The sequence below is a fragment of the Antechinus flavipes genome, chromosome 3 (assembly GCF_016432865.1).
Source record: "Antechinus flavipes isolate AdamAnt ecotype Samford, QLD, Australia chromosome 3, AdamAnt_v2, whole genome shotgun sequence".
NCBI lineage: Eukaryota > Metazoa > Chordata > Mammalia > Dasyuromorphia > Dasyuridae > Antechinus > Antechinus flavipes.
The window spans coordinates 305,626,880-305,648,554 of record NC_067400.1 but is presented as its reverse complement, the minus strand read 5'-3'; the positions used below and the strand labels follow the sequence as shown (position 1 = coordinate 305,648,554).

At 35.5% G+C, this 21,675-nt stretch overlaps 1 protein-coding gene across 1 annotated transcript; it reads right to left on the bottom strand.

The window, feature by feature from the left end:
• Positions 1 to 13,179: 13,179 nt before the first annotated feature.
• LOC127557191 (cell surface glycoprotein CD200 receptor 1-like) lies at positions 13,180 to 21,220 on the bottom strand. The gene is made up of 3 exons (XM_051990609.1): positions 21,115 to 21,220; positions 20,075 to 20,389; positions 13,180 to 19,964 (listed from the first exon to the last, which is right to left on the bottom strand). Exons 1-3 carry the CDS (start codon positions 21,218 to 21,220, stop codon positions 19,702 to 19,704), a joined length of 684 nt encoding a protein of 227 aa, XP_051846569.1. The 3' UTR covers positions 13,180 to 19,701.
• Between the last annotated feature and the right edge of the window lie 455 nt (positions 21,221 to 21,675).

Genomic DNA, 21,675 nt, shown 5'->3' with positions numbered 1-21,675 from the left:
AAACAACCACAGACTTGAAAAATAAAACAAACGTTGTTATTAACACCATGTAAATATAAGTTGTTCCTTTAAACAAAAAAAGCAATTAATGTTAAAGTAATTTCATTTAACCATCAAGGGGGAGTGGTGGCAGAAGTTGGTGGTGGTGGGGGGTGAGTTCCAACGAGTAGGTTTGTTCTCTCACTTCTGAGAACCTGCCACACTCTGGGGCAAGGAGGCTAAATCTTCACCTTCCCAAGCTGACAAATCTTTCCCTTTCCCTTCCACTTCCTGTGGTGTCTTTCCCAACTCCACCATGCTTCCTGACCCCACTTCTCCTTAGAGCTAATTCTTTTTAGGGTGTCAAGTCCCCCTTCAGGACCCAGCCCTCCAGCCAAGGACATGCCCCAACCTTATGGAGTGTCTTCTTTCCTCTGGCAAATGGCAAGTTTCTCCAGGAGCTTGTCCCTTTCTATAATCAATCTACTTTTTGCCAAAGACAATGGCCAATGCAAATTCCCACATGACCAAACATTAACTTTGGAGCCTATCTTCATCTGGTGTCTACATAACCCACATACTATAATTAATTGGCTCTAATCATAATTTAATTAATCCTCTGGCTGCTGCCATAAAACCTTTAACTCTCTTGCTTCCTGGGGTACAGATCCAGACAAGCCCCCATCAACCATGTTGGACAGAGTGTTAGACCCTCTTACCCAGATTAACTACTTAGAGGCAGCTTCAGATACAAACAGGAAGCATTTATTTGGTCCTTACAAGGAGAGGTCCAAACACACCAAATAACCAACCTAGCATGGTGTGTGTGGCCCTAAGCTAGAAACAATGAATGAATTTAATAGCAAAAGACTTGAATTCATTAGATGGACTGAAAATGAATGATCAGCAATTCTGTCTACTTTCTGTGGATCATGGAACCTCCTGAAGCTTAGACCTGGAGTTTGACCTTTTTTACCCTACAGCTTTCTGAGAATAGGGATCAAATGACTTCCTGAAATTTAGGCCTAAGGTTTGACCCACTCCATCTCACAGACTTTTTGAGAAATCTCCACCTGGATCCATTCAAAGGCATTTGGATAGGAGAAATCATTTCCATTCTAAACTCAGTGGCTAGTTTTCTCCTTCATGAGCTAGGTTGCCCAAAAATTTAACGAAAGGGATCAAGGACAGAGGGTTTCTCCCCCAAAAGCAAAGGCTCATCCAGACTAGCTTCTATTTATACTCTAAATAGAAATTAGGTTTCCCAGTTAGATGGGGTCTTACCAACTTAGTTAACCAGCATATGACTTGGGGACTAGAAGTAATCTCATCACATATGTTTTAGAAATTAATCTTTTCAGGAGCTGAGTTTTAACAGTAATAAGATGGATCACAAATTTTAAAAAATTGTTAACATAATGGTATAACATTAATTTCTCTTACCATCTAGTTCCTTTCCTTTTAAAAATAGTTATGCTTGCTTACTAGATATTAAGCTAAATCATTATAGATAGAGACAAATGCTGTTAGCACCCCATAAAACTTGGTGCCCTAGAGAAAAACTCTAGCTGCCCCAGCATAGTTGTGATTCTGAGTTCAAAAAATCAAATATAGGTAAAAAAGTATTCTCACCAGCAGAAATTGATAATATTGTAACCAAACCTGACAGAATGCTTGAAAAGGTAACTTTTTTTGGGTGGGAGAATATGAAGAGATGAAAACTCTAGAAAAAATTAACAATATGCATATATATATATATGCAACTAGACATAGAAAGGAAATGTCAATACTCCTCAGTTACTCAATAGAAGCATTCAAATGTACATTCAGTCCAAAAAGAGAAAATACAGTAAATATGACCCATGAGTATAGTTTTATAATTCTCTGAATAAACTCCCAAAAAGGCTCAAACATATCCCCATGGCTGTTTGTATCCTAGGCAGACTTGTGAAAGGTAGGAAATAACTTTTGTATTCTTATGTACCTCAAAGTACAAAATGTTCTGGCCACCTCCAAAACCGATGAAATTACTTTCTGAGGTGCTCCTGCCCAGAGTTGTTAAGACAAGGAAAGATGACTTTGACCTATCCTTTCTGGAAGAGGACCAATGATATTAGGAGGATGAGGTCTTGACTTACAAGTGAATTGGATTTAGGTGAGGCAGCACTGTGCAAAGTTACAGTCTCATCCTCTCCTTCAGCATCATCTAAGTTCAGACATAAGAACAACAGAAGATGATCCTAGATGCAGTGAGAGATCTTGTCATTTTTGACCTAAGTTCTTTCCCACATCTTAGATTGTTTCAAGTAACCAAAAAGGACTTAGCAAATGTGTGGGACAATATCATCCACAAAAACAATCAGAAACTCACAGAGTAAGAAAAAACAAAAAGGGGTTTATTACAATCTAGTGAGAAAGGTGTTTATAGTGTGAAGCATAAACTGCAAAACACCACATTAAATACCCTGAAAGCAAAAACCCCCAAAGCCTTCCCCCTCACCCCTAGGCTGGCCTTTTCTCCCATTGTTTTTGAGAGTCCAAGCTTATATTCTAATCTCAGGAATCTAACCCAGAAGCAAAAGAATACAAGTCAATAATAATAAACTCCTCCAATAAGAAAATTCAAAGCCCTCATCACCTTTAACATTTCAGGGCAGGAGATGAAGTAAAGGAAAGAATTTGGTAGCTCAGAGGGAAGGATGAAAGGGGAGCCAAATGGAATGCACCTGGCAGACCAGGCCCCAGACTTGTCTAAAGATATGCTAATCAGTATCTCAAAGGTTGTTTATAGATGTGGAAAGGTTTGAGGGATACACAAAAGAAGTTGAAAAAGATTTCCATCCTTAAAAATCACTCTCTACAAACAGGATAGTCTGGATCTTGATTATGCCTGATAATAGCCAGATGTTTTTTTTTTTTTTTTTTTTTTTTTTCTGATAAGGGAAGAAAGTAAGTTCAAAGTCCATATCACTAAGACTAATCAGTGAAAGCTAGAGTGATTTGTGTTCAAGGCATGGTCAAGTAACTCCATTTAATGCGTATAGGACTTTATCAAAGCCTGTTTTTCTAGAACTTAGCTCCTTAAACTGTGGGTTGTGACCCTATACAGAGGCTTATAAGCCTTCACAATGTAGGGGGTAACAAAATTTTGATTTATTTGCACTGTGTTTGATTTGTGTATCTATTTTGTATGCTTATATGTACAAGGTCACATAGATATTTCTAGGGTAAAGGGGGATCATGAGTGGAAAAAGGTCTACCTTAGATTAATAGGATTTAAGGGACCTGATAAATATAATACTATTCAAGTATTCCATCTCATTGACCAGATCAGAATCGTCAGTCACTTGACCCCAGCTTCCTGCTTCCTTTCCTGAAAGGAATTCAAGTATCCCTTGCAGAAGGGGAAAGAAAGATGAGGCTAGAGAACACTAGTCTGCCTCCTTTTGAGCCACTTGAAATCTTCATATTATATGTGGGGTACAGATTGCCACATATGGAAAGAGCTCTAGGCCTGGAAACAGTTGCAGGATCTAAGTTTTTCTGGCTTTGATACTTGCTAGAAGTGACTAAAAGCAAGACCCTGAGCCTCAGCTTCATCAATATCGAAAGAAGGTTAATGCTGTCTTTGCAATGTAAATCAACAATAATAATTAAAATAAAATAATTATAATTATTAATATTAAAGCGAATATGTACATAATACTTTTAACACAAAATATTTTGCATATTTGATCTCACTTGGCCCTCACAATAGCCCTTGGAGATGGTGTCATTATTATTTTTGTTTTATGGATTAAAAAAAAATCAGTTTGAGCAATGTTAAATGTCTCATTCCGGTTCCTACAGCTAATATGAATATGAGGCAAGATTTGAACTCAGGTCTTCTTGACTCCAAGTATAGCACTCTAGCCTCTATACTATCTACCTTTTATTCTGGGGGTTGTACTCCAAGGCTACACAAACTACATGATGAATTTTCAGGTACTAGATGCTTTAGGTAATATATATAGAGAGAACACATTATCCTTGATCTTGAGAAACTTGGAGTCTAATAGGAGATAAGCAAAATGCATAAATATAAAGATATTCTAGAATCACCTCATATTTTGTTCTAGAACCACCACACAATAGGGTCTGCTAAATGACTCATTAGAGAAGAACTGAGGTCAAATCTGATTTCAGACAGTTAGTAGTTGTGTGAACCTGGGCAAGTCAGCTTAATCTGTTATCTCAGTTTCCTAAACTGTAAAATGCATCTACATTACATGCTGTTGTAAATCAGATAAGATGTTATTTGTGTGTGGGAAAAGGTGAAGAACTTACAGATTAAGCACATATTGATCAGAGACTGTTAGCTAAAGTAAATCAAGCCTATAGATCCCAGTCACGTGATTTTAGATAAGGCCTGGACTGCATTCCATTGTCCAAAGAAGGGATTATGTGGCCGAAGAAGCTGTATATCACCTACATTCCACTGACCAATTAGGGGAACAGTAGACTTATGCGACCAATCACAACATATAGAGGGTGGGATTTTGGAAGTTCTTTGTCTGAAATGTATAAAAGCTGTAAGCATTTTCAAGGCTCTGGCCCTATCCTACTGTGAAATTTTGCTTGCAGACCAGGATGGGATCCGCTTCTCGAGATTCTAATAAATAATTCTGCTTTCTATGAGTGATCTCTAAGTAGTCAATTTGGGTAGGTCTTTTTGTCCCAAACACTTGTAAAAGTGCTAAGCCCAGTGCCTGAGACAAAGTAATTGTTATGATAATGTTTATTCCTTTCCTTCTTTCCCACAAATAATGATCAACTCTGGCCCCCCAAAAAGAAAGTAAAAAATAGACCCATTTGTTTTCTTGGAAGAAGTCAGGACCATCCCCACACCTACTTCCTCCTAGCTCCCTTTCTTTCTCCTCCCCCTTGTGCTCTGGTTTCCATTCAAAACACGAAGTGGATATGAGATGAGGAGGGAGATATGCTGTGAATCTTGAAATCAGCTTATTCTCTCCCTTTTTTAGGAAATGCTAAGGACTCATCCTGGAAACTTAGCTTCCCAGATTGTCTTGTTACCACATCTGATAACCATGATGTGCTCAGACAGCCTTGATGAGCAACTTTAAGATATTCATGATGGAAAGCCAGGCTTTCCCAGACAGCTTTTGTTAGAATCTTCAAGTTAGTCTCAACATCTCAATATACATCTGATTCTTACTTTTATTTCCCCTTCTCCTCTGAGAATTTCTTTCTATTTCCCTATAAAAGATGTACTTATGATGAAATTCTTTGCTAAGTTCTTTTCAGAACTAAGCCTGCTATGAGGTACTGTCTCCTCTCTCCCTCCTCATACTTACTTCCCTTTAGTGCTCTTGAGGTTGGCAAAGCGATCCCAAAATTTGGGGTCACTGGCTTGTGTTGCAAGATGGCTCAAAAGAATTTGCAGGCTTGAACCCATTTCCTGGTCAAAGGGCAAAGTTTATTGTAATTGTAACACCATTACAAGCAGTCTAAATTGCAAGAGAATTTAACAAAGAAACAGAAGCAAAAATACACATTTATCTAGTTTTTCATGTTATAGCTATGTTAATTTTGTGACCCAGAAGTAGGACCAAGGAAAGCTCTCAGGAATTTGATTCTCACAGATTATTTGTCTAATAGTCAGCAAGGAACTGAGGAGTAGTCTATTCAGAATCAGATAGATAGTTATTTGTAAATGAAGTGTGAGAGTTCCCTGAGGCAGACTCCAGAGACAAGATTTAGAATTACTAACATTGTTAGAACAGAAGCCCCCTAAAGTCAGGGAACCTCAAAATCCTTGCTGTCTCCCCTAGAAGTTATATTATATGAATGGTGTCTTTCTCCTTACTACATCTAACTCTGGTTAGTCTGCTATACTTCCCTATGGATTTAGCTTGCCAGTCAATAGCACATTCACACTTCATGGAATATCTTTTATCTCCTGGATAATTGTGAATTCCACTGGGAGACTTGTCTTTTTCATTGTTAATTGATATAAAACAAAACCAAAAAGCTTTCCTTGCTAACTATATGCTCTCCCAAATCTATCACGCCTGGTACTTTTTTTACCTCTTCATTTGGTTTATGGTCTCTTCTAAATAATTTTACATTTTGGCTAAGGAAAAAGCTCTAGTGAGTTCTTCACATGTGAATTACAACAGAGACCCATCATTTGGTGCCTATACTCAATCTCATCAGATATACATATGATCATTAAGAAAACTTCTGAGAGAAAATCTTCAGTTCCCTTCTTACCTAACATCTTTTCCCAATACTATCATTAGCCAATATTCTGCTCAAGAAAATCCATAAATTGTACTGATTTATTTTTTATTCATATTTTAAGGTTTATCTTTAGAGAGTTTTATAATGTGTTTTCAATATAGATCAATTTAGTTTGTTCAAGCCCCCAGCTAGACATTCTGGAAAAGTGGAATGAGAATTTGAGTGGATGTATGTGTATTTATTTCATTGTCTATCTCTTTCTATCTGTTTTCCCCAGCCAAGAATCATTCTCAGTGTCCTTTGAGCAAATGAAATACATGGAAATGAAAATATTTTTAAGTTAAATGCAATTTTATCTTGATACTGGCTTTTAGAGACTACATGAACTGTGATTAAAAAAACAAAACAAAAATAAAAATAAAATTTAGAATGAATTCACACTCTCCCTAAAGGAACAGAGAAGAGGTATGAGAGGCTAGAAAAAGAGTGCAATCACTAGCATTATTGTCAGCAAACACAGGTACAATCTCCATCAGCCCTGGATAGCTTCTGAAAGTTTCAGCTTCCCCCCTCAACATGGCTATGACAATTTCCCCAGTATGTGGCAGTAACTGTTGATGGTCCCTAGGACTTCTGTCCATCATCTTCATCCTGCAGTTGAATAAGCTGGGCACAAAGTTTGTGATGCAGTAACTATTAGAATATCTCTTTAAGCAGTACTAGACTTCAGAAGCTTCTTTCTCTCTCCCTCTATCAAGAGACCCTTCCCAAAGACTGAGACTTCTGCTGTTCCTCTTTCTCTTAGAAAACAAAGGGGTTGAACATCAAGTCGGCAACTTAAGATTCTCCAAACAGGCAAAAATAGACGAACTTCTAGTTGCACAAATATAATTGCATGGACAAATACCAGCGTCTTTATCTAAACATGTATGTGTGTAGGCTAAAGGTACATGCCTGCAATTTTGTGGTGGAAATTGTTTGGGTCAAAATCATGATGATTTATTTGAAGAGATAAAAAAGTTTCAGTCTGCAGCTTCTGCTTTTGAACTATCAGCAAAACCCAGTTCTGTGCTAGAAATGTGATTAAAGGGAGACCACATTATGTAAAGCACGAGGCCTTTAGGTTGAATGTGGGTAAGTGTCAGTGTGGGACTCAGCCATGCTCAGGCAAATCTGGCTAAAGTTATTTCCCCAAGAAACCATATAGGAACAGAATAGCCACTTCTATGCCTTTATATAAAAGCCATATTTGTCCAAGTATTATATATTATAGAACTCGACATCTTGAACCATCTGAATCTCAACCAACTACTTCATAATGCTCTATCAGCATCTCATTTGGCTTCCAGTTTTGTGGTATTACAAAGACTGTGAAAAAATAAAATATAAATCAAAAGGATTAAAAACTCTAAAGTCTTCTGACAAGAATTATTATCCCAATTCCATTTCACTTTCTCTGTAAATCAGCTAATGTAGACATCATCCCAGGTGATGTTTCTCAATTTGTACCACAAGAATGCCTCAATATGCTTTAAATTTTTGTCTGTTGTTGTCAGTGAATCTTATCTCACTTATTGGTTGGCATTGCAAATAATAGTTTTTGATGATTTTTGCTACAGACATTCTGTCAAAGTTTTGTTTTGTTTTTGTTTTGTTTGAATAGTTCAATCACTGTGGAAATTCTGAGGACCACCGATCCAGGCAAAACTCTAGTTATTTAGAATGAGGAGTTCCCATTCCTGAGGAGAAGGTAGAAGGAAGAAGAAAGAAAGAAGGAAGGAAGGAAGGGAAGGAAGGAAGAAAAGAAGGAAGGAAAGGAAGGAAACAAGGAATGAAGGAAGAAAGAAGGAAGAAAAGAAAAAGAAAAAAGAAAGAAGGAAGAAAGGATGGAAAGAATGAAAGAAAAAAGAAGGAAGGAATAAAAGGGAAAGAAGAAAGAAATAAAGAATAGAAAAATAAGTTAAAAAGAAGGGAAGAAAGAAGGAAAGAAAGAAGAAAGGATAGAAAGATAAAAAGAAAGGAAAGAAAAAAGAAAAAAAGTACTCCTAGATCCTTGGCTTAGATGTCAGCAAACTGAGCACCTGCAGAAAAAGAAAAATATTTACTCAGGCAAAGTGAGACTAACTTTTAGCCCTCATGAAATTAATTCTTCCTTACAGATGTAGGAGAAATCAAGAATAGAGGAATTTTGTACTGCTAGTTCAAATAGCTGTCAGCCCACCCAAACCCTAAAAAACCATTAGGGAGCACAAAAATTGCAGGCATTTATATGGTCTATTGAAGTGTGCAAAGCATTTTATCACCATCATTTCTTGGTATCTTAATGTGGGATAAGTACTGTAGGCACTTGACCTTTTGCAGATGGGAAAATAAGGCTTAGCTTAAGGGCTTTGCCCATGTAAGTATTTCTGTCTTAGATTAGACAGGATTAGAATCTTGAGTCCAGGACACCTTGCTGAATACTGTTCCTCTCTTTTCACCTCTCTTCACCAGTGAGTTTAGAAGGTGGGATTGTCTTTCAATATCAAGGCAACCAATGGGAGTTTAACATGCTTGTTAGACCTCACTGATTAGTAAGGCTAGAGAACACTGAATGCATTGCTCTGCTTCCTACTTATTCTGTTCATTTGATGCTCAGAGGAATCTTGTGGAAGTCTGGAAGTGGGAAATGTGTGCTGCTACTCCAGAAATATTAGAACAATGGTAGATAGTCTGCTATCCTCAGGATGTAGCTTCTTGTCACCCTCCCTACTTCACGAGTAATTGAAAGCAGGCTAGGACCTGACCATTTCCAAAGGGATCAGCCTCCAAATGCACTACTATAGTTCTGACTCCGGATTAAGTTCAGTTTATCAAGAACTTTCTCTTAAAATAAAGTTGGGTTTGCCTGGAAGTAGCATACATTCTGAAATAATGCTTCTTCAAAAATGTGTGTTGAAGAAAGGTAAGTATCCTTCATGGAACAAAAAAAAGGGAAGTATCTACTGTGATTCCCTCAGGTCTCACTGTGATTTTCTTATCTTTAAATTCTTATAAGAGTATTTCTCAAGTCTCTTTATTCTTTTCTCTTCTATTCTGGGGTCAGGAAGATGTGAAATCAAATCTGGCCTCAGACACTTATTAGCTGTTTGCCTCAGTTTCCTCATCTGTAAAATGGAGGCAATTATAATACCTACTTTCCAGTGTTGTTATGCAGATAAAATGAGATGGTAATTAAAAAGTGCTTAACATAGTGCCTGGTAATTGTATACTAAGCACCATTTAAATATTAGTTATTATTAATGATAATTGTGATAATAATGATAATATATCCCCTTTTCAACCACTTCCCCATCTCTATCCTTTACTTTATTCAGAATTCTATTTATAACTTGTCTATGTCACAGACTGAGATATACCACTTATACCCTGCCCATCTCAATGCCTCTCCTTTAGTTTTCAGTAAAGCTTTCAAAGAATAATAGAATAATATTTTGACAACTTCTGGGATTTAATAAGTTTCATAATTTTAAGAGGATTGTGTGTGTGTGTGTGTGTGTATGTGTGTGCATGTGTGAGTGTGTGCTTGTGTTATTAAAATGCCTTGAGCATTATGAGGACGCCATAAAGTTTAATCAACGAATTATTACCTGATATCATAGTTTGCCCAAAAGAAAAGGCTCAGAATCCCTCCCAAAAGGGAAAATTTCAGAATCCAAATGATCATTGTGGAAGCACCTGATGTTCTGAAATCTTTGAACACAGAAGACTATATTAAATACATCATAAAAAAGTTAACACATTTCAGCCAACAATTTTTTGATAATTTTCATCTATTTATAAAAAGATTGTTAAAATTTAAATGATTTTTTTCTGTCTCTCTAGTGTTACTGCCATTTCCCTGCAATAGACCTAGGAAACCTCCAAGGTCTTCTATCTGCATACAGAAATGTTGAACAATGTAATGTCTCACAGAAAAGATGGGTGAGGAATATTTATCCCTTAATATTAGCCTTAATGATTATAATGTCAATATTAATATTAATATAAACATTATAATATTGATAATTAATAATTTATAACACTAGGAACAAATATTAATATCCTTAATAAAAACAATACCATCTGCTGATAGTTTTATCACAACCTTGGGCATATTATTAATTTCTGTATGTCTTGCTTTCTATAGCAATGTAAATGAAGTCGTTACTTATCTCTAATATTGGTCCAAATGTAGGTGAGAAATAATTTAGAGAGATTCTTGTGGCTTAAAGACAAAATGAAGCTATTAAAGACTAAAGAGATAATGTAATAAAGTGGATAGTGCAGTAGACATGGAATCATAAGAACTTGACATCAAATCCTGGCCTTCAATAGTTCTATGACCCTAGACAAATCATTTAACTTCTTTGTCTCAATTTCCTTTTTGTAAAATAAGAGGTTGGATTCACTGGTTTTCAAGGTCCCTTCTAGCTACAAGTCCTTAAAAAATTTTTTTTTTAATACAACTTTTTTATTTTTCAAGACATATTCATGGATAATTCTTCAACATTAATCCTTGTAAAACTTTGTGTTCCAATTTTTCTCCCCATTTTTGCACCCCTCCCCTAAATGGCAAGTAGTTCAATATATGTTAAACATTGTAAAACTATATATTAAATTCAATATATGCATACATATTAATATAATTATCTTGTTGGACAAGAAAAATCAAATCAAACTGGAAAAAATGAGAAAGAAAATAAAATGCAAGCAAACAACATCAAAAAGAGTGAAAATGCTATGTTGTGAACCACACTCAGTTTCCACAGTCCTTTCTCTAGGTTATATGGTTCTTTTCATTACAAGATCATTGGAACTGGTCTGAATCACCTCACTGTTGAAGAGAGCCCTGTCTATCAGAATTGATCATTGTATAATCTGATTGATGGTGTGTACAATGATCTCCTGGTTCTGCTCATTTCACTTAGCATCAGTTCATGTAAGCCTCTCCAGGCCTTTCTGAAATTATCCTGCTAATCATTTCTTACAGAACAATAATATTCCATAATATTCATATATCATAACTTATTCAGCCTTTCTCCAACTGATGGGCATTCACTCAGTTTCCAGTTTCTTGCCACTATAAAAAGGCTGTATAGTTCCAAATTGCTTTCCAGAATGGTTAGATCTGTTCACAATTCCACCAACAATGTATTAGTGTCCCAGTTTTCCCACATCCCCTCCAACATTCATCATTATCGTTTCCTGTTATCATAGCCAATCTGACAGATGTGTAGTGGTATCTCAGAGTTATCTTAATTTGCATTTCTCTGATCAGTAGTGATTTGGAGCACCTTTTCATGGGACTACAAATAGTTTCAATTTCTTCATCTGAAAACTGCCTGTTCATATTCTTTGACCATCTATCAGTTTGAGAATGGCTTGGATTCTTATAAAATTGGGTCAATTCTCTATACATTTTAGGAATGAGACCTTTATCAGATCCCTTGAATGTGAAAATGTTTTCCCAGTTTATTGCTTCCCTTCTAAGCTTGTCTGCATTAGTTTTGCTTGTACAAAACCTTTTTAACTTAATATAATCAAAATTCTCTATTTTATGGTCAATAATGAGCTCCAGTTCTTTTTTAGTCACAAATTCCTTTCTCCTCTACAGATCGGAGAGCTAAACTATCCTATGTTCTTCCAATTTGTTTATTATATAATTCTTTATGTTTAGATCATGAACCCATTTCAACCTTATCTTGCTATATGGTGTTAGGTGAGAGTCAATGCCTAGTTTCTGTTATACTAGTTTCCAATTTTTCCCAACAGTTTTTGTCAAATATTGAGTTCTTATCCCAAAAGCATGGGTCTTTAGGTTTGTCAAACATTTCACTGATCGACTATTCTATTTCTTACCCAGTACCAAATGGTTTTGATGACCCCTGCTTTATAATATAGTTTTAGATCTGGCGCAGCTAGCCCATCTTCATTGGCATTTTTTCCCATTAATTCCCTTGACATTTTGTTGTTCCAGATGAACTTTGTTATTATTTTTCTATATCTATAAAATAATTTCTTTGGAGATTGATTAATATGGCATTAAGTAAGTAGATTAATTAAGGTGTATTGTCATTTTCACTATATTTGCTTGGCTTACCCATGAGTCTTTGATATTTTTCCAATTGTAGATCTGAATATTTGTGTGGAAAGTTTTGTAGTTGTATTCATACAACTGACTTTACCTTGGCAGATAGACTTCCAAATATTTTATACTATCTTCAGTTATTTTAAATAGAATTTTTCTTTTTATCTCTTGCTGTTTGACTTTGTTAGTAATATATAAAAATGCTGATGATTTATGTGGATTTATTTTGTATCCTGCAACTTTGCTAAAGTTGTGAATTGTTGCTAATAGCTTTTTTCAAATATTTTCCAAATATTAAACCAGTCCTGCATTTCTGGTATAAATCTACTTGGTCACATTGTATTATTCTGGGGATGAATTTCTGTAATATTTTTGCTAATATTTTATTTAAGACTGGAAAATGAATGGATACCCATAAATTAAAGAATGGTTGGGTAAATTGTGATATGTGAATGTTATGGAATATTATTGTTCTGTAAGAAATGACCAGAAGGATGAATACAGAGAGGCTTGGAGAGACTTACATGCATTGATGCTAAGTGAAATGAGCAGAATCAGGAGATCATTATATATTTCAACAACGATACTGTATGAGGATGTATTCTGATGGAAATGGATTTCTTTGACAAAGAGATCTCACTCAGTTTCAACTGATCAAGGATGGACAGAAGCAGCTACAGCCAAAGAAAGAACACTGGGAAATGAATGTAAACTGTTTGCATTTTTGTTTTTCTTCCCGGGTTGTTTTTCCCTTCTGAATCCAATTCTTCCTGTGCAACAAGAGAATTGTTGGGTTCTGCACACATATATTGTTTCTAGGATATACTGTGACATATTTAATGTGTACAGACTGCTTGCCATCTGGGGGAAGGGGTGGAGGGAGAGAGGGGAAAAGTTGGAACAGAAGTGATTGCAAGGGATAATGTTGTAAAAAATTACCCAGGCATGGGTTCTGTCAATAAAAAACAAAAAAACCCAATATTTTATTTAAGATTTTTGCATCAATATTCATTAGGGAAATTGGTCTAAAATTTTCTTTCTCTGTTTTCACCTTCCCTGGTTTAGGTAAAAGCACCATATTTGTGTCATAAAAAGAATTTTGTAGAACTCCTTTCCCTATTTTTTCAAATAATTTGTATAGTATTGGAGTTAATTGCTTTTTAAACATTTGGTAGAATTCACATATTAATCCATCTGGCTCTGGAGATTTTTTCTTAGGGAGTTGATTAATAGCTTGTTCTATTTCTTTTTCTAAACTGGTACTATTTAAGCAATTTATTTCCTCTTCTGTTAATCTGGGCAATGTATATTTTTGTAGGTTTTCCCCCATTTCACTTAGGTTATTAGATTTATTGGCATAAAGTTGGGCAACATAACTCCTAATTATTGCTCTAATTTCCTCTTTGTTGGTGGAAAGTTCTCCCTTTTCATTTCTGAGACTAACAATTTGATTGTCCTCTTTACTTTTTCTAAACAAATTAACTGAAAGCTTATCTATTTTTTTTTTCATAAAACCAACTCTTAGTTTTATTTATTAATTCAATAGTATTTTTTACTTTCAATTTTATTAATATCCCCTTTTATTTTTAGAATTTCAAGTTTGGTATTTAATTGGGGGTTATTAATTTGTTCTTTTTCTAGCTTTTTTCATTGCAACCCCAATTCATTGATCTTTTCTTTTTCCATTTTTTGCGAGTAAGCATTTAGACATATAAAATTTCCTCTTATTACTGCTTTAGCTGCATTCCACAAATTTTGATATATTGTCTCATTATTGTCATTCTCTTTGGATGAAATTATATATTGTGTCTATGATTTGTTGTTTTATCCATTCATTTTTTAGGATGAGATTATTTAGTTTCTAATTTTTAGTCTATTTTCCCCTGGCACTGCATGTTATTTTTATTGTATTATCATCTGAAAAAAATGCATTTACTATTTTTGCCTTTCTGCATTTGATTTTGAGGTCTTTATGCCCTAAGATATGATTGGTTTTTGTATAGGTTCCATGAACCACTGAGAAAAAGTGTATTTCTTTCTGTATTCAATTTTCTCCAAAGATCTATCATACCTAATTTTTCTAGAATTCTATTTACCTACTTCTTTCTTATCTATTTTATGGTTTGATTTATCTATTCTGTAAGAGCCAGCTTGAGATTCCTCACTATTATAGTTTGGCTATCTATTTCTTCTTATACTTCTCTAAACTTCTCCTTTAGGAATGTAGATGCTATACCACTTGGTGCATATATGTAAAGTATTGATATTACTTCATTATCTATGGTACCCTTTAGCAAGATATAATTTCCTTCCTCATCTCTTTTAATTAGATATATTTTTGCTTTTGCCTGAACTGAAATTAGGATATCTACCCCTCTATTTCACCTGAAGCATAATAAATTCTGCTCCAGTCTTTTACCTTTACTCTAAATGTATTACTCAGCTTTAAATATGTTTATTGTAAACAACATATTGTAGGACTCAGGCTTTTCATCCAGTCTGCTATCTGTTTCTATTTCATGGGAAAGTTCATCTCATTCACATTCATAGTTAAAATGACTAATTCTATATTTCCAGCCATAGTATTTACCCCAAAGTATGCTTTTCTCTTTCCTTTCCCCTTTCCTTCCTCCCCAGTATTTTGTTTCTGATCATTCCTTTGCTCAAACAGCCCTTCCTCTTTACAGCCCCTCTTTTTTTCTTATACCTTTCCCCTACTGTTTTTATTTTCCTTTCTATTAGCCTCCTTGTTTCCTTTCCCCTTTCCCCTTCCACTTCCCTATAAAGTGACTCAAATTTCTCTATGAAACCAAAGGTATCTAATATTCTCTTTGAGCCAAATTGACTAGAGTAAGATTCAATGTTCATCCCCCTCCCTTCTTTCCTTCAATTATATTAGATTTTCTTTGCTACTTAATGAGATGTAATTTCCCCCATTTTAGCTCCATTTTCCTCTTTTTCCAGTACAATTCCCTTTTCACCTCTAGTTTCTTTTTTAAATATTATCACTGTAAAATCAAATTATACCTGTACTCTATATGTATACACATAACAGAGATATAGTTCTGAAGAGTTTTTTTCTTTTTACTTTTTTATGCTTCTCTTTGAGTTCTTTATTTGGAGGTCAATTTTTTTGTTCAGCTCCGGTCTTTTCATCAGAAATAAATAAAATTCACCTATATCATTAAATGTCCATCACCTTCCCTGAAAGATAATGCTCAATTTAGCTGGATAGTTTATTTCTGGTTGCATTCCAAGTTCCTTTGCCTTTTGGAATATCAGAGACAGGCCCTTTGATCCTTTAAGGTGGAAGCTGCTGGATGCTGGATTTTTTTTTTCCTGGCTGCTTGCAATATTTGTTCCTTGGTTTGCTAATTCTGAAATTTAGCTATAATATTCCTTGGAGTTTTCATTTGGGGTTTTCTTTCAGGAGATGATCTTTGAATTATTTCAATGGCTATTTTACCTTCTGATTTTAGGACATCAGGGCAGTTGTTCTTGATGATTTTCTGAAAGACAATATCTAAGCTCTTTTTTCATCATGGTCAATAATCCTTAGATTGTCTCTTCTAGATCTATTTTCCAGTCAGTTCTTTTTCCAATGAGGTGTTTTACATTTTCTTCTACTTTTTCTTTCTTTCTTTCTTTTTTTGGCTTTCGTTTGACTGATTCTTGATGTCTCATTGAGTCATTCATTTCCATTTCTTCATTTCTAATTTTTAGTGAATTATTTTCTTCTGTTACTTTTTTTTTTTTTTTTGTATTTTACATTTGAATTCTTAAATGAGTTGCTTTGTTCTATCTTTTTGTACAGGTTTTTTTTTTTTTTTTTTTTAAGGAATTTTGGTGTCTACATTGGCATTAAACCAATTCTATTTTTAAGGTGTTCTTTGCCATATTTTTTGCACCTTTTTATTGTTAATTCTCTTTTCATAATTTTCTTCCATCACTCTCATTTCTTTTCCCAGTTTTTTCTCTACAACTCATCTATTTCTTTTGCTATTGCAGGAAGTTTTGCTGGGTTCCTGTCCAACTTGCATTTTTCTCTGAAGCCTTCTTTTAGTTGTTTTTACACTCTGTCTTATTCTCCTTCTTACAATACTAGCTTTCAATGCTCAGATTCTTTTTTGTTTTGATGCATGTTCATTTTTTAAAGTCAACTTCTTGATATTGAATTTTATGTTAAAGTTAGACTCTTTTCACTTGGCACTGCAGAAGCATCCCAGCATTCAGGCTTTTTCATTTTTTTTTTTTTTTGTGTGGCTTTTTCTATTTGTTGTTTTCATAACTAGTAGTAGGGGAGTGTAAGTATTAAGTACTTTCAAGGTGATGTGATTCAAGAAGAGGTGTAATTACTACTTTCCTTCCCTGTATCCCAGAAGGACCTTGGCTCCCCTGCAGTCACAATTACTTCTCTCTGCACTGGAAATGCAACTAAGAATGGCCAATGAAGTTGCCAAATAGTGCCTAGTCTTGCTCTCCATCCCCTGTAATCTCTTCCTGACCATTTGTTCAGTCCCCAGTGTCTTAAGCTGCTGTCCCAGCCACCATTAGTGCTTCTGCTATGAATATTCTAGGCTAGCCCCTCTCTTGGTGTCTTGGACCTCTCTTTCAGCATTTCTAAGTTGTCTTGACTGGAGAAATATCTCATCCTGACATTTTGTTGACTATGCTACCTTATAATTGAATTTGATATTATTTTAAGGCTGTTTGGAGGGGGATTTAGGGAGAATTCATCTGGATAGCTGCCTTTACTCCAACATCTTGACTTTACTTTTTTTTCCTTCAATGTAATTGTAAAAAATAGAAAGAGAAGATAATATCATAGGATGAAATGATATAATTATCTAGGTATTGTAAATGGATTTGGAAGACATCTTATAATATTGCCATTTTTGTTTCCACTTTTCATCCATAATTCAATTGTTTAAGAATATCTTCAAATTATGATTTCTACATTCCTTATTTTAATTTTTGCCTTTCCCCAATATTTTCTTCCTTTGAGAAGATTTTGAAAGTTTTGACTCTGAGGAGTATGTTCCATGTTGCCATTGCAAGATTTTTTATTGAATTGGTAAGGCAGGAGAGGACAATCTTAGTATTTTCTTGTACAATGACTTAGTAATTACACATAAAAACAAAAGAGAAACAGAAAGATTTTTCTGGAGCAGTTCCTCTCATAGCATCCTGTTTGAGGTTATACCTACTTCTGATCTAACTTCCAGGTTTGTAAAGTTATATATTCATTAAAAAAAATCCTAAAGTATGGGAGTGGGACAGCAATTTATAAATCAGGTAATGAGAGCTTAAGGCATTAAGGAAAGTGCACAGATATGTCCATATATTATTAACTTTACTATAAGGGAGTTCTTCCTGATAGAATTAGAAAGGCAAGTTATAATTTTCTCTATAATAATGAGCCATGGAAGAATATGCAGAGAGAAACAAGAGGTGGAAGGAGGAAAAAGGAATTATAGGAAAGAGAAATTCTTCCTCTCCTTCCCACATGTTAAGCTATTTCAACAGAAATAATAACCATTAGGTGACACTACATACAGCAGATGTAGACTTGCAAAGAAGAGAGAACCTCTTTCAATGAAAAGTGACCTGTGTGAGAATTAAGCTGTAGAGAGGAGCAATTTCTTGAATGATCCTTAATTTCTAGAAATTCTTCTATATTGGTCTTAATAATTGTTCCCTTTGTTGATCTCTATAGCTTTTGAAAGGAAATCATAAGCAGAACAATCTAAGAATGCACTGGCTGCTTTGTTTTTAGCAGGAAAGAACCTTCATACAATGTCTACATATATAGAAGACTATCTCTATAGTCTCTGTGACAGTGATCTACAAAAGATAATGATCAGCCATTTCCTATATCTAACTGGGTGGTCTATAGCACACTCCCTCCATGATACTGATTTTGTTTATTCCTCCCTATTGATCTCCACCCAAATGTTTTCCATAGAGTTGTTTATTGAGAATGCAGCACTTCTGTGCCTTCCAACTAATCTGTCATCTTCAAATGCTCACCCTGATTTACTCCATATAAGCAATCTACTGTCAAATCTTGTTCCTATCTACACAGCCTCTCTTCCATCCTTCTAAGTTACAAAGCCAGTGCTCTAATTCAGACCATCATAGCTCTTGCTTAGACTTTTGAAATAGTCTCCTAATTAGTCTGATTCAACCTTCTCCCTCTTCCTGAACCCTCTATACAACTACCAAAATTATTTTACTAAAGTGAAGATCTGATCATGTTAGCCTCTCCAATAGGATCCAGTAATTCCTCATTACTTCTGGGATCAAATGTAAACTCATCTGTTTGCCATTTAAAGCTTTCATAGCCTAGCCCAATTCTATTTATCCAGCTTTCTTGTACATTACTCCCCTCTATATACTCAAAGGCCAGACTTAGTTATTTGCTGTGGCTCTTCAGCCATGAGATTTCATATCTTCTCTCAGTGTCTAAACACTGACTATCCTGCCTGTCTGGAATGCTTTCACTCTTCACTTCTGCCTCTTGGAGGCAAGACTTTATTCAAGACTTTGCTCATAATCTACCTTCTGTAAGAGGCCCTTTTTGCTGTTCCCTTTTCTCCTTTAATATTTGTTTTATATTGGTTTTTAATATAGTGATATATGCACATTCCATTCTTCCTTCACAATGTAAGTTCTTTGAGGATAGGGATAGTTTCACCTTGTTTTTATATTTCTAGTTCCTATAACAGTATCTGGCATATAGTATATAGTTAGTATGTGATTATTTAATGATTTCTTTATTATGTATATGTGTGTATGTGTACACACACATATTCTTCCATTGATCTATTTCATTCATGAGTAACAACCAATAACATTTTAGTAATACCAAGAGTTCATATTTACCTGCTTTTAATTGAAGTTTCTATATTATCTAAAACATTAGCATGAGGGTATGAATGTAATTTTTGCCCACTTTCCAGATTACTCTCTTTTGTGTTCTTCTCAAGTCACAACTGTTGCTCTCTATAGTATCAAGGCTAATTGTTTTAAGTGGGCAGTACTACATGTCACCTTCAATTTTCAATTTACTACTCCTTTAGTTAAATCAAGCAAATAGGTTTTTCCCTCACCCTGGTTAAATGAGTTCCTTTTCATTTACCTGTAAAAGGAGAATACATAGAAGATAAAACCAACCATCATTGGCAGAGGAATGAAAAAAGAAGAAAAGATTCATTCCATTTATTGTACAATTTTTGTTCTCTGTTTACTCATTTTTCATTTGATATTGAGATACCTTTAACTGTACTCTTAGAATACCACTTTTCTCTCCTAATATTATTTCTCTGTAAGAGTGAATAGTGAACCAAACACAGTGTAAGAGAGAAATGCTACTTACTATGGACTTGAAAGTTTATGGACAGAGTCCTATTCCCAGTCAAATGGGAAATGAAGCAGTTGACATTGGATGCATTGAAGCTATCCCGGGTACAAATGCTTTTCACAGTCACTGTCCTGTTATGATGAGTTTCCTTCACAGTGAAACAGACTCCTTCTGGGTCCCAGGAGATCTGGGCAGCCGGCTTCCCAGCTGCAGCCTTGCATACAACGGTCCCATTTTCCTCCTGAGACAGGTTTATTACAGGAGGAGGCACTACAGAAGAGGAAGAGAGATTTAGAGAGACCTGGTGGTTTTGAGCAAGTTACCTGTTTTCCAGTCCTGGACCTGGCTGCCCATAAGACCTTGCTGAAGTTGAACCTTACCTAACACACTGAGGTTATAGCAAGATTGAAAATTCCCATCAGGTGTTACAAGGTCACATTGATAATATCCCTCATGATGAATAGTCACTGGCTCTATCTGAAGGCTGAAGTTCCTCTCAGGTTCAGATTCCCAGGTTATTCTAGTACCAGAGCAGTTTGTTTCATTGGTGGTAGTCTTGTCTTTTCTGTAAGCTATGATACAGGAAGCTTTGTCTCTGGAGAATTTGGTCCATGTGGCCATTACAAATTCCTTTGATGAGTAATGTAAGCAGGAGAGAACAACGCAGGTGTCCATCTGTACAGACACTTTGGTAGCTGGACATAAAAAGAAGAGAATAGTGAAGGCTTTTCTGAAGCAGATCTTCCCCCAAAATCCCACATGAGGCAGCACTTGCTCCTGATCTCACTCCCAGCAGTGTGAACTTACACATTCATGGTGTGAACACTTAAAAAAAAAAATCATAAAGTGAATTGAGGAAGAGGGAGGAGTTGGGACCCCAGCAAATGATTTTTCTCCCCAGCACAGTTGATAAATCAGGCAATGAGGTATTAAGGCATTAAAGAAAGCTCAAAGACATGTCCAGGTATTATTGACCTTCCTCTAAAGGAGTTCACCCTGACAAAATTAGAAGGGCAGCTGGTCTTAGCTAGATGATTATCCATGGCTAGGGGAGAGAAAGGTGGGAGGTATGGAGGAAGGAAGGAATTGGAAGAAATTCCCTCTTCTCAATCCAACTTTTCAAGCCATGGAGTCTTGCATCAGAGCTAATTGCCCAAGGAGAGACACTAAATCTAATAAACACAGGTATGGAGAAGGGCAGGAAGCACCTTCAAGGAAAAGTAGCCTGGATAGCTGAGAACTCAAAGTGATGAAGAGGAATAGACTCAGTAATACAAGCTCAGTGCCCATCCTCCAACAGACACCATGCCCAGGAGAGCAGCCACATATGGACTCCTTGAGAAGACAAAGGACATGGAAACTGCTGCGTTGCCTGTGTGTGCTCTCCCTGCCATAATTACTGAGGAAAAAAAAACATTACCATTAGTGTGACATTCTGGGGACATCTGCGCAGCTGACATGTTTGCTGATGGAACTTGAGCCTCTGCTTCTGTGCTTTTATATTCTGAAAGGGAGGAAATACACATCGACACATCTTCATTGAATCTGAAACTCGTTTATTTTCACAATCTTCAGACTATTTTTGGAATGGAGCTGCCAATGAGGTGATGAAAGCAAGAGATACAGCCCTAAGAAACATCTCAATGTCCATGAAATCTGTTCTCACTTGTCTTTTTATTCTAGGCCTAATGTTCTATTCATTGTGCCACCTAGCTGCCACCAACTGATGAAGGTATAACCTGGTATTTCTGTCTTTGAGGGGACTTTAAACAAGTCTAGGAGATGTGACAAATAATTCTGACTGACAAATCTCAAATGCTTCATAAGAATTTCTCTGAGTATAGAAGACATCCCCCAAAGCATAGCCAACTTCAATTTCACAAAGTCATAAAATACAACATTTGAATATATATAGAATACTATCTAAAAGGACCCTCAGAAATCAACTAATTAAACCCATTCATTTTATTTAATTTTCTGT

What these genes read in the sequence shown, in the direction of transcription:
- LOC127557191 (XM_051990609.1), bottom strand. Translation starts at nt 21,220, where the DNA reads ATGTGTATTTCCTCCCTTTCAGAATATAAAAGCACAGAAGCAGAGGCT. An exon ending in CCCAGAATGTCACACTAATG is followed by an intron (nt 20,390 to 21,114) that starts GTAATGTTTTTT and finishes TTTTATGTCCAG; the next exon opens with CTACCAAAGTGTCTGTACAG. An exon ending in CTATAACCTCAGTGTGTTAG is followed by an intron (nt 19,965 to 20,074) that starts GTAAGGTTCAAC and finishes CCTCTTCTGTAG; the next exon opens with TGCCTCCTCCTGTAATAAAC.